The 12716-nt window shown below is 59.7% G+C and overlaps 2 protein-coding genes across 2 annotated transcripts in view; one reads left to right on the plus strand and one right to left on the minus strand.

Moving 5' to 3' along the window:
• PNKP (polynucleotide kinase 3'-phosphatase) overlaps positions 1–4493 on the plus strand; it is a 5644-nt gene extending 1151 nt beyond the window's left edge. The window contains exons 3-17 of the mRNA XM_006898720.1: positions 66–112; positions 499–798; positions 1366–1445; positions 1537–1594; positions 1716–1823; positions 2218–2289; positions 2967–3015; positions 3127–3197; positions 3275–3367; positions 3446–3542; positions 3637–3698; positions 3873–3982; positions 4079–4166; positions 4242–4303; positions 4376–4493. Coding sequence (XP_006898782.1) covers positions 66–112; positions 499–798; positions 1366–1445; positions 1537–1594; positions 1716–1823; positions 2218–2289; positions 2967–3015; positions 3127–3197; positions 3275–3367; positions 3446–3542; positions 3637–3698; positions 3873–3982; positions 4079–4166; positions 4242–4303; positions 4376–4493 — 1415 coding nt within the window. The remainder of the gene's footprint in view (positions 1–65; positions 113–498; positions 799–1365; positions 1446–1536; positions 1595–1715; positions 1824–2217; positions 2290–2966; positions 3016–3126; positions 3198–3274; positions 3368–3445; positions 3543–3636; positions 3699–3872; positions 3983–4078; positions 4167–4241; positions 4304–4375) is intronic.
• A 714-nt stretch (positions 4494–5207) lies between these two features.
• Positions 5208–12716, minus strand: part of PTOV1 (prostate tumor overexpressed 1) — a 12755-nt gene continuing 5246 nt past the window's right edge. The window contains exons 6-13 of the mRNA XM_006898721.1: positions 8768–8923; positions 8188–8277; positions 7992–8065; positions 7864–7921; positions 7277–7381; positions 6068–6265; positions 5434–5599; positions 5208–5320 (exon numbers count right to left, since the gene is read on the minus strand). Of these exons, the coding sequence (XP_006898783.1) occupies positions 5208–5320; positions 5434–5599; positions 6068–6265; positions 7277–7381; positions 7864–7921; positions 7992–8065; positions 8188–8277; positions 8768–8923 (960 nt within the window). The remainder of the gene's footprint in view (positions 5321–5433; positions 5600–6067; positions 6266–7276; positions 7382–7863; positions 7922–7991; positions 8066–8187; positions 8278–8767; positions 8924–12716) is intronic.

Below are 12716 nucleotides of genomic sequence, written 5' to 3' on the forward strand. Positions count from 1 at the left end.
CCCCCCCCCCCCCCCCCAGTAATCGCACAAGAATGCGAATCCTGACTCTGCTTCATTACTCTCAGTGGAGCTGGTGGCCAACCCTGAGACCCGGACAGTGGCCGTAAAACAGGTAACAGGATCCCAAGGAGAACTAGAGGCCAGGGGGAGTCTGGGGGAGGAAGTTCAGCCTCGCAGGGGTGAGAGCCCAACAGGGGGAAACCGGATTGGCTGAAAAGGGGTAGCTGGTTCATGCATCAAAATACTAAGGGCTTAGAGAGCTCTGGTGGACTAGTGGCAAGAAGCTGCACTGCAATTCCAGAGGTGCGAGGTTCGAATCCACCTGCTGCAGAAGGAGGGGCAATCTCCTCCTGTACCCTTCAGATCTGATTTGATGGTACATACAAAAAAATAATAAAATAAAAATACTGTTTAATTTGCAGTTAGAATAAAGGCAGGGCCTTCCTCAGGTATCTGATTGGAGGAAAGTTCCCCATCTGGGCTCTTTTTCTTCTGCAGCTGGGAGTGAACCCTTCAACCGCCGGAACTCAGGAGCTGAACCAGGGACTGGAGGGCTCTCTGAAGGTGGGAGACACGCTGTACCTGGTCAATGGCCTGCACCCCCTGATTCTGCGCTGGGAAGGGACCGGCCTTCCAGGATCCCAGCCAGACACTCCGCCCGGCACCCCTCCGGCAAACACAGACGTGGAGGACGACGCAGAGCCCCAGAGAAAGAGGATGCGGAAGCCGCAGCCAGGCTGGGAGGACTTCGCCAAAATCCTGGTGTACACGGCACCCGGGGTGAAGGCTCAGAGCAAGGTGCGGGGGACTGCGAAGCTCCCACACAGGCTTGGGACTAAGTTTGTGGGGTGTCCGTTGAACAAGCCCCTAGACCTCTCTTACCCTCCACTTACCTTCTGCGAAATGGGCTTAGTCATCAGTCCTGGAGAAGACACTGTGCATCAGCTTTTTTTAAGCACAGTCCTTTTTCACATCTAAATGCTGCTTTCTCCCCATTTCCAGCAGAGGCCACTGCTCTTTGTCCCCATCTCTCTTCACTTCGAGCTACTAAGTGCGGGAAAATCACCGCTTTGGTTTTTTTTATGTTTTCAGAGTGATTTAATCAGCTACGGTAGAGGAGACCAGAGCGAAATAGTAATCCCCGTTTGCAGGAGTTTAAATTTGAGGGTTAGGAAAAATGGGAGCAAGGGAAATTCTGTTTGATTGCCAGCTGGGGGAATACTCAATGCACATGAGACGTTTCCAGGCTCCGCGCCTCAGTTTACCCACTTGTAAAATGAGGACGGTCAGAGTGCTTCCCTCATCGGGCGGCTGTGTCAGTCTGAGGGGCCTGACAGCTGCCATGCTTTTCTGTCCTGACACCAGGTAGCCAGCTTTGATCTGGATGGGACTCTCATCACCACACAGTCTGGGAAGGTCTTTCCAACCAGCCCCAGCGACTGGAAGTGAGAGGAGGAGAGAGGGAGGGAGAGGGGGCCCAGCCAGAGCCCACCTCCGGGCCCCAGGTCACCCTTGCTGCTTCCCCGATGGTCCTAGGATCTTATACCCAGAGATTCCAAAGAAGCTGCGAGAGCTGGAAGCTGAGGGTTATAAGGTGGGTGTGGAGGGGGAGAGCGGGAGGGTCACTATGCTTGCACTACACCCCCGTGCAAGGTGTGGTGGTCTGGCTTCTCCTCTGGGAGTCCCAGGCACGGAGGCACCCATCTCTCTCCTAGCTGGTAATCTTCACCAACCAGATGGGCATCGGGCGAGGGAAGCTACGAGCAGAGGACTTCAAGGCCAAGGTGGAAGCTGTGGTGAAGAAGCTGGGGGTCCCCTTCCAGGTATTGCAGGGAAGGTAGCTAAGGGCTCTGTGGGGTAAGAGATCTGGTGGGGGGGAGGGATAGAGTCAGGAAGACTGACACTTTGAGAGGAAACAGACCCTGGAGAAAGATCGAGGAGAGTAGAAAGAGAGGGATGTCCAGAGAACTGGGGATGGTAGAGCAGAGAGTTGGGGACAGACTGAGAGAGAGAGAGGGCAGAGACCTGTGGGGCGAGTGAGACAGAGGTCGGATGGATTTGGTGGACTGCAATCCATCATCATAAACTTTACATTCTGGGCTCTCTCTGGGCTTGGTGAGGGTTGGCATAGCATGCACTGAGGGCTCTGAACCCTGGAAGGTTGCCCGGTGCTCGAGGAGGCATCAAGGGTGGTGTCTGAGCCCCTGCCACCCACAGGTTTTCGTAGCCACCCATGCAGGCTTGTACCGGAAGCCGGTGATCGGCATGTGGGACCATCTGCAGGAGCAGGTGAGCCTCCGTCACCTCTGCCCTCGCCCCTTCCTGCCCCCTGGCCCCTGCCCGGCCTCCCTCTGCGCCCTTCTCTTCTCCTTCCTCAGCCCTCCTCCCATGGCCTCGTCCTCCTCTCATGCCCTGTTCCTTGCTCACTCATTTACGCACGTCCATTTGTTCTTGAGCTAGAAATATTAGTGAGCAGGGCAGACGCCCAGCCCCGACAGCCTTCACCGAGCAGAGAGGTCAGAGACTAGATAAATGCCTGGATTGATGCGTAAAAGCAGAGAGGAAATGAAGCCGGGCGAGCCGCGGTGGTGGTAGCTCAGGGAAGGCTGGTCTGTGGTGACAGATGACCCTGGAAAGCTGAGAGAAGCCTGGGTGTCTGGGGGGAAGGCATTCCGGCATCCCGGAGGGGGGGGTGTCAGTGGCCAGTGTGGCTGGATGGAGAGAAAGTGCAGAGAGGGGCCCACACTGCAGATAGCGGATAGTGTCCCAGGGTGGGAACCTAGGAGCCCCAGTGAAGGTGGAGGTACTGCACACTGGTGCCCTGTGGCATCCTCCTGGAGAACAGGCACGAGGCTGCAGGTGCAGGTGGTGGGACAGGAAGGGTTGGGATCCACCCTAAATGTTTAGTGGGAACAGAGGTTTAGAAAGGGCTCCTTACTGCCCATTGCCCCATCTTGTGTCCCCAGGCCAACGAGGGCGTGACTATCTCCATAGGGGACAGCTGCTTCGTGGGAGGTGAGAACCCCGGGGTTTATTGGGGGCACCCTCTTCGTGCCTCTCACACATGCTGAGTTGCTGATATTGAGAGGTTATATTTTATATATTAAATACCCCTCCGTGTTCCAGATGCGGCTGGTCGCCCAGCCAACTGGGCCCCCGGGCGAAAGAAGAAAGACTTCTCCTGTGCAGACCGCCTGGTGAGGCACCCTGTCCCAGGCCCACCGTCCCCGGGGAGCCCCGTCGTGCCCCCTTCTTACCTCTGCCTTCGTCCCAGTTCGCCCTCAACCTGGGCCTGCCCTTCTCCACGCCCGAGGAGTTCTTCCTCAAGTGGCCTGCCGCTGCCTTCGACCTCCCAGCTTTTGACCCGGTGAGGCCTGGGGCTGGTGGGAGGGGGGGGTGCGGGAGGCAGCTGGAGCCTCAGGTTACCTGTCTGGCTCCCCCCCAGAGGACCGTCACCTCCTCAGGGCCTCTCTGCCTCCCCGAGTCCAGCTCCCTCCTGAGCCCCGACCCGGAGGTGGTCGTTGCTGTTGGATTTCCTGGGGGTAAGATGCTGTGACCTCTGACCCCTTGGTGTCCCCAGGCCTTCTCCAGGGCCTAGGCACCCACTAAAAACACACCCTCACCCTCCCCCCACAGCCGGGAAGTCCACGTTCCTCACGGAGCACTTGGTGTCTGCCGGATACGTCCACGTGAACAGGGTACAAGGCTGTGTGCTGCGCCCCCATCCCGACAGTCCCCCTTCACGGTTCGGGGACCCAGCTCCCCCATGTCACTACTGCCTCCTTCCCTGCCATGCCAGGCCCCCTGTCCGGGGCTGCCTTTTCCTTTGTGGATCTTCCTTTTCCCAGGGTCTCCTCTCTCGTGTCCTCTAGGACACGCTGGGCTCCTGGCAGCGCTGTGTCAGCATGTGTGAGGCGTCTCTGAAGCAGAAACAGCGGGTTGTGATTGATAACACGAACCCAGACACGCCGAGCCGGGCCAGGTACCACCTGTGTACCACCCCCGGGCCCCCTCCAGCCTCTGCTTGGATGCCTTGGGGACACCAGACTAGCCCAGCTCCTTTCTGGCTCCCCAATAGGTACATCAAGTGTGCCCAAGATGCTGGTGTCCCCTGCCGGTGCTTCCTCTTCACCGCCACCCTGGAGCAAGCGCGTCACAACAACCGCGTGAGCCCCGAACCCCCTCCCCGGGCCCCTAAGTCCTCCCCAGGCCCTGCCTTACATCCTACTGTGTCCCCCCAGTTCCGTGAGATGACCGGCTCTGCCCACGTCCCTATAAACGACATGGTCATGTATGGCTACAGGTATGGACTCAAGGCCAGGGTGGGGTTGAGGCCCGCTGCCGCCGCACCCCCTCATCACTGCGTCTGCCGCAGGAAGCAGTTCGAGGCGCCCACCCTGGCCGAGGGCTTCTCCCAGGTGCTGGAGATCCCGTTCCGGCTGCACCTGGAGACGCGACTGGAGCGGCTGTACCGGCAGTTCTCCGAGGGCTGAGTGTGCTCCCCAAGAGCTGGAGCGGCTGCACCCACAGTTCTCCGAGGGCTGAGCCAGCTCCCCCCACAGTTCCCCGAGGGCTGACCCAGCTCCCCCCACAGCTGGAGCGGCTGCACCCACAGTTCTCCGAGGATTGACCCAGCTCCCCCCACAGCTGGAGCAGCTGTACCCACAGTTCTCCGAGGGCTGACCTAGTTCCCCCCACAGTTCCCCGAGGGCTGAGCCAGCTCCCCCCACAGCTGGAGCGGCTGCACCCACAGTTCTCCGAGGGTTGACCCAGCTCCCCCCACAGCTGGAGCAGCTGTACCCACAGTTCTCCGAGGGCTGACCTAGTTCCCCCCACAGCTGGAGCGGCTATACCCACAGTTCTCCGAGGGCTGACATGCTCCCCTCCTAACAATAAACGCAGTTTTCTCCTAGCCTGGCCAGTGTGTACAGGGAAGGACCCGTCCAGGTCGCCCACCGTCAGAGCTGGGACACGTCCCAACTATGAGTGGGGACAACGCTAAGGGCTCCACACCCGACTTCCCCCACATGGTGCTCAGGTGGCAACTTTATGGGACAGACCTCCCCACTCCGCGCGTGCGTTAAGTCTTGACCTTGTAGGACCCCTGAGGGCATGGGCCCTGCCAGCCCGTCCCACACGCAGTCTGGGCAAATGGGTTCTCCAAGACTGCAGTAACTGGGAACGGGATGCTCCCAGGCCCATTCTGCTCACCGGACCCTTGGAACACAGTGGTGAACCGGCGGGGGCAGCACCCGAGGTGCCCACTTTCCAGCAGGAAAGACCCCCCAGTTCAGCCAGCCCATCACCGGGCTCTCTTGCCCTGGGAGGCAAGGCGTCCACCACGGGGAACCTCAGATGGTCTTGCACAAGCGTCCCGCAGAACCCAGAATCACAGATGCACCTCCACCCTGCTAGGCCACCAAGGCACCCCACTTGGCCACTGAGAACAGAGTGTGGGGTTCAGCACAGCAAACGAGGGCGCAAGCAGGTTTTCGAAAGACTTTATTTGGACGTACGGCTCATCCGTGGGGCATCTCGGCACGCCGTCCTCTGTCTCACCGGGCGACTGCACGTCCCAGGGGCCCTGATTGGACAGGACCTGGCAGGCAGGACAGCGGGAATCTGGGCACGAGCTCCAGCAGCCTCAGTGCCTGCATCATCCCATCAGCAAATTCCCACCCTGCCAGGCCCAACGGGGTCCCGATAGCACAGGACAGCGCAGAGTTTAGGGCTGCTGTACACAGGGTCGCTATGAGTCACAGGAGACTTGACGGCACATACAACAACCAGCCCCAGTGGCCTGCCTGTCACTGCCGCCGGCCTGGCCTGTCTCTCTGGCCAGGGTCGCCCTGCTCCTCCCGTGACCTGGCCGAGATGGGCCCTGCACGCGCTCGGCCAGCCACTCACCAGTCCGCAGGGGCCTCGTCCTCAGCTCCTGGAGGCCTGGCCCACGAGGCCACTAACCCCCCATCTGTGGAGAGAAAGGCGAGTCAGCCCCGTGGACGGCCCGGGGGCCTGGGGGTGCTGAGAGCCGGGGCCCCCCCTCGCCGTGCCCCGCTGCCCTCACCCCGCGCTGCTGCTGCTCCTGCTGCAGGCTGCTCTGCAGGACGTGCTGCTGGTTGGCCACGACGCGGCGGATGCCGCTGACGAAGCTGCTCTGGTCGCGGGGGACGAGGCCGATGAAGATCTTCTTCTCCGAGGAGTAGAGGAGCATGAGCACGCGCACCTCGCACGACGCCCTGGAGGAGAAGTGCACGCAGCCGGCCTGCGGGCGGAGGTCTGTGAGCGCCCGGCCGGGGGGCCACCACCCCACTTCACAGACACACCACCGAGACGGCTGCCCGGGTCAGGGAGGACCAGGAGCCCCGGGACCTGCACCGTGTTGACTCCTGCTGAGACGCCGGCACCCCACGTACTCCCACACACGCAGGCTGAGGAGACCCCGAACACCCCGCGCTGAGACGCTGCAGGACTGAGCAAGTCATGCCTCCAGTGAGGTCCCAAGCACCAGGATGACCAATGTGCCTGACGGTGGCAGCGGCCTCGAGGGTCTCCACTCTGGGGGAGCCCTGCAGCCCTCATCCACTCGGGAAGGCAACCGGCCAGGGCACTGACACCACATCGCTGGGCACGAGCTGGGGACCCCAGGTGGCCACACGGAGGGCCTCCCGGGTTCCCAAGGGGGAACTGTTTTCAGACTCTTGACGGGATCCCACCCATCCAACCCTTGAGAGGCACACTCTCCCAGACGGTGCTGGCAGTGACTGCCACTTGAGACGTGTCCCTCCCCGCCCGACACATGAGAAACTGCGGCCAGAGAGGGAAGGAAGCCCAGCCCCAAGGGACAAGGAGTTCACGGGATGCTGAGGGCTTGGGGCGGGCCTCCCGACCAGGCCAGAGACCATCCTAAGCACTTGGGTCTTGGGGTGATACCCCAGAGTCCTTCAGAGCAGGAAGGCCCTTGGCTCTGAGTAAGCCACAGGCACCTGCTGATAAAAGCCTCCACTGGGCCTCAGTTTCCCCATCTGTGCAATAGGGTCATGGTGACCATAACCCTGCAGAGTTGAGCCACGCGGGACCGGGCTCAGTCTGTGTGGGTTACAGCGTTCTCTTCACTTTCCCAAACCCACCCCGGAAAAGCAATCAGTGCTGTTCAATTTCTCTTTCTACTTGAGCAGATCTGGTTTCTGAGGTTTGAACTCAGTTTGCAGCGAGGCCCATCCTTCCAGCTCCGACCAGCCCCGTGGTCGCCCCCCCATGCCCCTCACCCACTCACAAAACCGTTGTCCATGACCCGGCACAGGCTCTTGAGCGTCTCCACGTCCTTGGTGAAGTGGAACTGCACCAGCCGTGAGCTCCGGAACAGCGGCACCAGCGTGGTCTGTGGGGAAGGCACGTGGCAGCTCCGGGAGCTTGGGCACCTGGGTGGCTGGCTTTCAGCTGTCTCCACACCAGCGCCGAGAACTGACGCCCTTCCTGGCCTGCAGGCCAGTCGGCACCAGACACAACAGGCCTGGGATCAGACCAAGACGCCCTGTGCCTGCCTCACCAAACTCATCTGAGGGGATGTCCCCCCTAACATCTGGCCACCAGGAGCCCAGTGCCAGTCTTCAACCACCCACAGTTGTGAGATGTTCCACCATGTGGGCAGAACTCATGTCCCCAGCCCTTCCACACAGGGGTACACACCTCAACACAGCTCCACCACCACAGACCCTCTAGCCCAAAGCCTGCAGAGAACCTCAGGACCACAGCCTGGCCTGGGGGACATAACAGCTTCCTCCCTGGCCACAGCCTCAGCCACAGGGCCTTTGCACATGCTGCCAACCATCTATAGCGACCCCCTCTCCGGCTCCCACTCACCAGCAACTGCTGTGGTATGAGCTGCATGAAAAGCCTCCTGGGCCACTGCTCGGTCCTCCTACCGGGTCCAAGGAGACAGGGTTAGCAGGGGCTGGTCCACCCGAGGCCCCCCTACCCCGGGCACTCACAGGATCTCGCCCTGGTTCACGTAGATGTGGGATGGCAGCCACCTCTTGGAGCGGATGTTGGGCTCTGGTCTGGGCTTTGGGGGAAGAAAAGGGGACAGGGATCATCAGGAGAGGGGTGTTCCTTCGTCCCTCCGAGGCCACCCCTCTTCTGGCCACTCCATGCCACCACTCAACACCAGGAATGCCCAGCGCTCACCTCCTGCCACTCCAGGACCCCGCTCCACGCCAGGAATTTATTGCTGACCATCTGCAGGGGCCCTGCATTGACACCTCGGGGGCCCACTACCTGTGAGAGGGACAGTGGGCGCATGAAAGAGGCCAGGGGTGTCCCACCGCAGTCCCCGCCATGCTCCTCCCCAAGTCAGCCAGGCCTCTCCCCATACCTACCAGCCTCCCCGCTTGCCTGGCTAGAGTCTCCGCCCTGCACCTGCCCACATCACAACCCTTGTGGGGACCCAGCTTGGGGTGCAGAACCCAAGGGGTGTACTTCTCACAATGAACAGACCAAAGATTCCAAGCATAGCAGTCAAGGCCTAACTGAGGAAGCGGTGAACCAACCAGGGCACCAGCTCAGCTGCCAGGGATGCTCCCCCCACCCCGGGCCCCCCTCGGCCTCCAAACTACCCAGGCTCTTTCTGTACCTGCAGCACCCTGCCTGCATTCAATGCCTCCCTCAAGGGCCCCTATCAGGGATGGCTCCGGATGTCCCTTCAACCCTCATGCCCACCACGCCTCCCTGCCTCCTCCTGTCAGGTGGCCAGGCTGGGCCGTCACACCTGCTTGTGGGTGGTGATGACCTGGCGGATGCCGTTGACGAAGCCGCTCTGGTCGTAGGGAATGAGGCCCATGAACATCTTCTTCTTGGACGAATAGAGGAGCATCAGAACGCGCACCTCGCAGGGCGCCGTGTGGGGGAACAGCATGCAGCCCGCCTGCGGGTGACCAGGTCAGGTGGGTGTCACTCAGGGGCCTCGACGCCCTTCTCTGCCAACTCTGAAAGGCAGGGTCTCCCCAAAGATGAGTGTCCCCGGGTCCAGAAGCCCTGAGAGGTGGGTCTGGGGCCCAGGTATCAGCTGAGCAGGTGTGAGGGCCCCACGAGCTCTGCCCCAGCCCAGGCCTGACTGACAGCTGGGTCAGCTGACGGCTCCGGGAGGCCCGCTGGGTGCACGCACAGGACTTAAGACCAAATTCAAACCTGACCCTGCTTCCCAGCTCTGTGGCCTAACAGGAAGTCGCCTCATGTATATGAGCCCGTCTCCCCACTGGAAAACAATGACCAGAGTATACGCTGAAAGAGTACAGCGTCGAATGCTCCCAGTGGACAGCTCGCGACTTCTCTGTGGCACCTTAGAGAATACGGGCCTGGTAGGTGTCAGCGTCTGCCGCCTGGAACGTGGAGGGGCCCCTACAAGGTCGCCTTCTTGCTCTTCCGTCCCCTTCTTCCCCAACAAAATGCTGGCACCTCCCCTCATCCACCAACCAGGCCACTTCCTCATCTATTTGGCATTTCCTGTCCTCTAAGTGACCAAGTCTGGGTGGCTAAGGTTTAGCATGCAAAACTGTCTTTCCTAGCCAAAAGATTAACCATTTGTTTTATGGTGAAATGATGACTGTATTAAGAAGAGCAGATGTCACGTGGATTGGGGGTGGGGGGAATATGCAAATAGGGCATGTTAGCCTATCCACAAGGGGATTGGCCAGTCTCAACAGTCTACAAGAGGACTGGTTAGGCGAGCTCTGGTGGCCTAGTGGCAGGAAACTGCACTGCAATCCCAGAGGTGCGCGGTTCAAATCCACCAGATGCTCTGCTGAAGAAGGAGGAACAATCGCCTCCTGTACCAGTCAGATCCGATTTGACGGTACACACACATAAAAAAAAAAAGAGGACTGGTTAGTCTCGTTAATGAATAGAGCAAGGCAGAGTGAGAGAGATCATCTGGAACCACTAAAGAGACCCTAGATGACTACAGTGTCTACAGGACACACTTCTTACTCAACTTAGGGCTGAACTGGAGACCTGATGAGACCTTGGGGGCAGGAAAGCCATTATTGTAGGACCCAGAACTTTGGAACAATAGCCTAGAGCCCCAAGTCTCTGGCTGCATGTACATTTCGGGAGCTGTCTTAACTCTACTGTGTTATTAGGTGGATTATAACCTTTTGACTTCCCTAATATGGGACGTCAGGCTGGAGATTAAGGTGCGCCTGATTCGGGCTACAGTCTTCGCAATTGTGTGCTATGCATCGGAGAGTTGGACAGTGAATAGGGCTGATAGAAAGAGGATTGATGCCTTTGAGCTGTGGTGCTGGAGAAGAGTGTTGAATATACCATGGACTGGTAGGAGAACAAACAGGTTTGTCCTAGAGAGGGTGAAGACAGAATGTTCCCTGGAGTCAAGGATTCTGAAGCCTCGTCTGACATACTTTGGGCATGTTGCAAGGAGGCACTGGTCCTTAGAGAAGGACATCATGTTTGGGAGAGTGGAGGGACGGCGCAGGAGAGGAAGACCCTCAATGAGATGGATCAATTCTGTGAGTGGAGTGGTGGGAATGAGTGTGTTTGAGACAGTGAGTTTGGCACAGGACAGAACGGTGTTTAGGACTCTTGTATATAGGGTCGCTATGAGTCACAAACGACTCGATGGCACATAACAACAACAATATGGTTCTGTGTAGTTTGTGAGCCATCGCTTCAGATTTTGGACCCAGCAAAGCAGTAAGATTGGTGTTGAGATGAATAAAAAGAGCTATGAGAGCATGGGGGACATGCTGGACCTCATGGGAATTGGTGTTGTGTTACTGATGCTGTCGATGGGGACAGTTCCCCTTTGTGAAGGTGGCAGAGGTCAGACATGGCTGTCCCCATGTGGTCCTCGCTCTCTTCACACCAAGTACCCCTGTCTCTCTCAGGTGTGGGCCACCACCCTCACCCCCAAGGATGGTGAGCCCTGGGAAGGTGCCCTCAGCAGCCAGCAGCTGAACCTTCCTGTCAGTCGTGGCTGCAGCCTGTACGGGGAGCACGCGTGGGGAGCGGCCAGCGGGTAAACGGTGCTGGTCCCTGCCCCCAGGCTTGCCTGGCTTCCCTGCACCCCCTCGCAGGGTGCTGCTCCACACACACAGACACAGGGCAGGACGTGAGGGGCCTGGCCTCTGCGTCCCTCGTCCTGTCCTAGGATCTCCCACAGGAGCAAGTATACCATGCTGGCTTCACTGCGTCACACACAACACACAAGACAACTCTTTCAGGCCTGACCCCACGGGGCAAATCCCCTTACCAAGCCCATTCCAGAGAGGAGAAAACCCTATCGTGCACCTAGATCACTCTCTCCTGCTCCTCCTGGCCACTCTGCTGGTCCCAGACACGCCCTGGGCGCCTCGGCTCCTGCGTTAGCTCTGAAATGACCCAAGGGTTCCTGAGGAGAACAGGGACTGGCTGACCGCCGTGAGCCTTCTGAGTGCGTGCATCGTCCACACACATACACACACACACACACACACACACCCACTGCCGTCCGTGCACACCGTACACACACACACACCCACTGCCGTCCGCACACATCGTCCACACACATACACACACACACACACACTGCCGTCCGTGCACACCGTACACACACACACACACACCCGCTGCCGTCCGTGCACACCGTACACACACACACACACCCGCTGCCGTCCGCACACATCGTCCACACACATACACACACACACACACTGCCGTCCGTGCACACCGTACACACACACACCCGCTGCCGTCCGCGCACATTGTCCACACACACACACACACCCGCTGCTGTCCGTGCACACCGTACACACACACACCCGCTGCCGTCCGCGCACATTGTCCACACACACACACACACCCCCGCTGCCGTCCGTGCGCACCATACACACACACACACACACCCGCTGCTGTCCGTGCACATCGTCCACACACACACACACACTGCCATCCGTGCGCACCGTACACACACACACACCCACTGCCGTCCGCACACATCGTCCACACACACACACACTGCCGTCCGCGCGCACCGTACACACACACACACAACCCCGCTGCCGTCCGCGCACATTGTCCACACACATACACACACACACCCCCGCTGCCGTCCGCGCGCACCGTACACACACACACACACACCCGCTGCCGTCCGTGCACACCGTACACACACACACACCTGCTGCCGTCCATGCGCACCATACACACACACACCCCCCACTGCCGTCCGCACACATCGTCCACACACACACACACACACACACTGCCGTCCGTGCACACCGTACACACACACACACACCCGCTGCCGTCGGCGCACATCGTCCACACACATACACACACACACACACACACACCCGCTGCCGTCCGTGCACACCATACACACACACCCCCACTGCCGTCCGCACACATAGTCCACACACATACACACACACACACACACACACACACTGCCGTCCGTGCGCACCGTACACACACACCCACTGCCGTCCGTGCACATCGTCCACACACACACCCACACACCCACTGCCGTCCGCGCACATCGTCCACACACACACACACACTGCCGTCCGTGCGCACCGTACACACACACCCACACCCACTGCCGTCCGCACACATCGTCCACACACACACCCACACACCCGCTGCCGTCCGTGCACACCGTACACACACACACCCCCGCTGCCGTCCGCGCGCACCGTACACACACACACACACACACACAC

Source organism: Elephantulus edwardii, unplaced genomic scaffold, assembly GCF_000299155.1.
Source record: "Elephantulus edwardii isolate Elephantulus edwardi_28Jun2011 unplaced genomic scaffold, EleEdw1.0 scaffold00236, whole genome shotgun sequence".
NCBI classification, from domain to species: domain Eukaryota; kingdom Metazoa; phylum Chordata; class Mammalia; order Macroscelidea; family Macroscelididae; genus Elephantulus; species Elephantulus edwardii.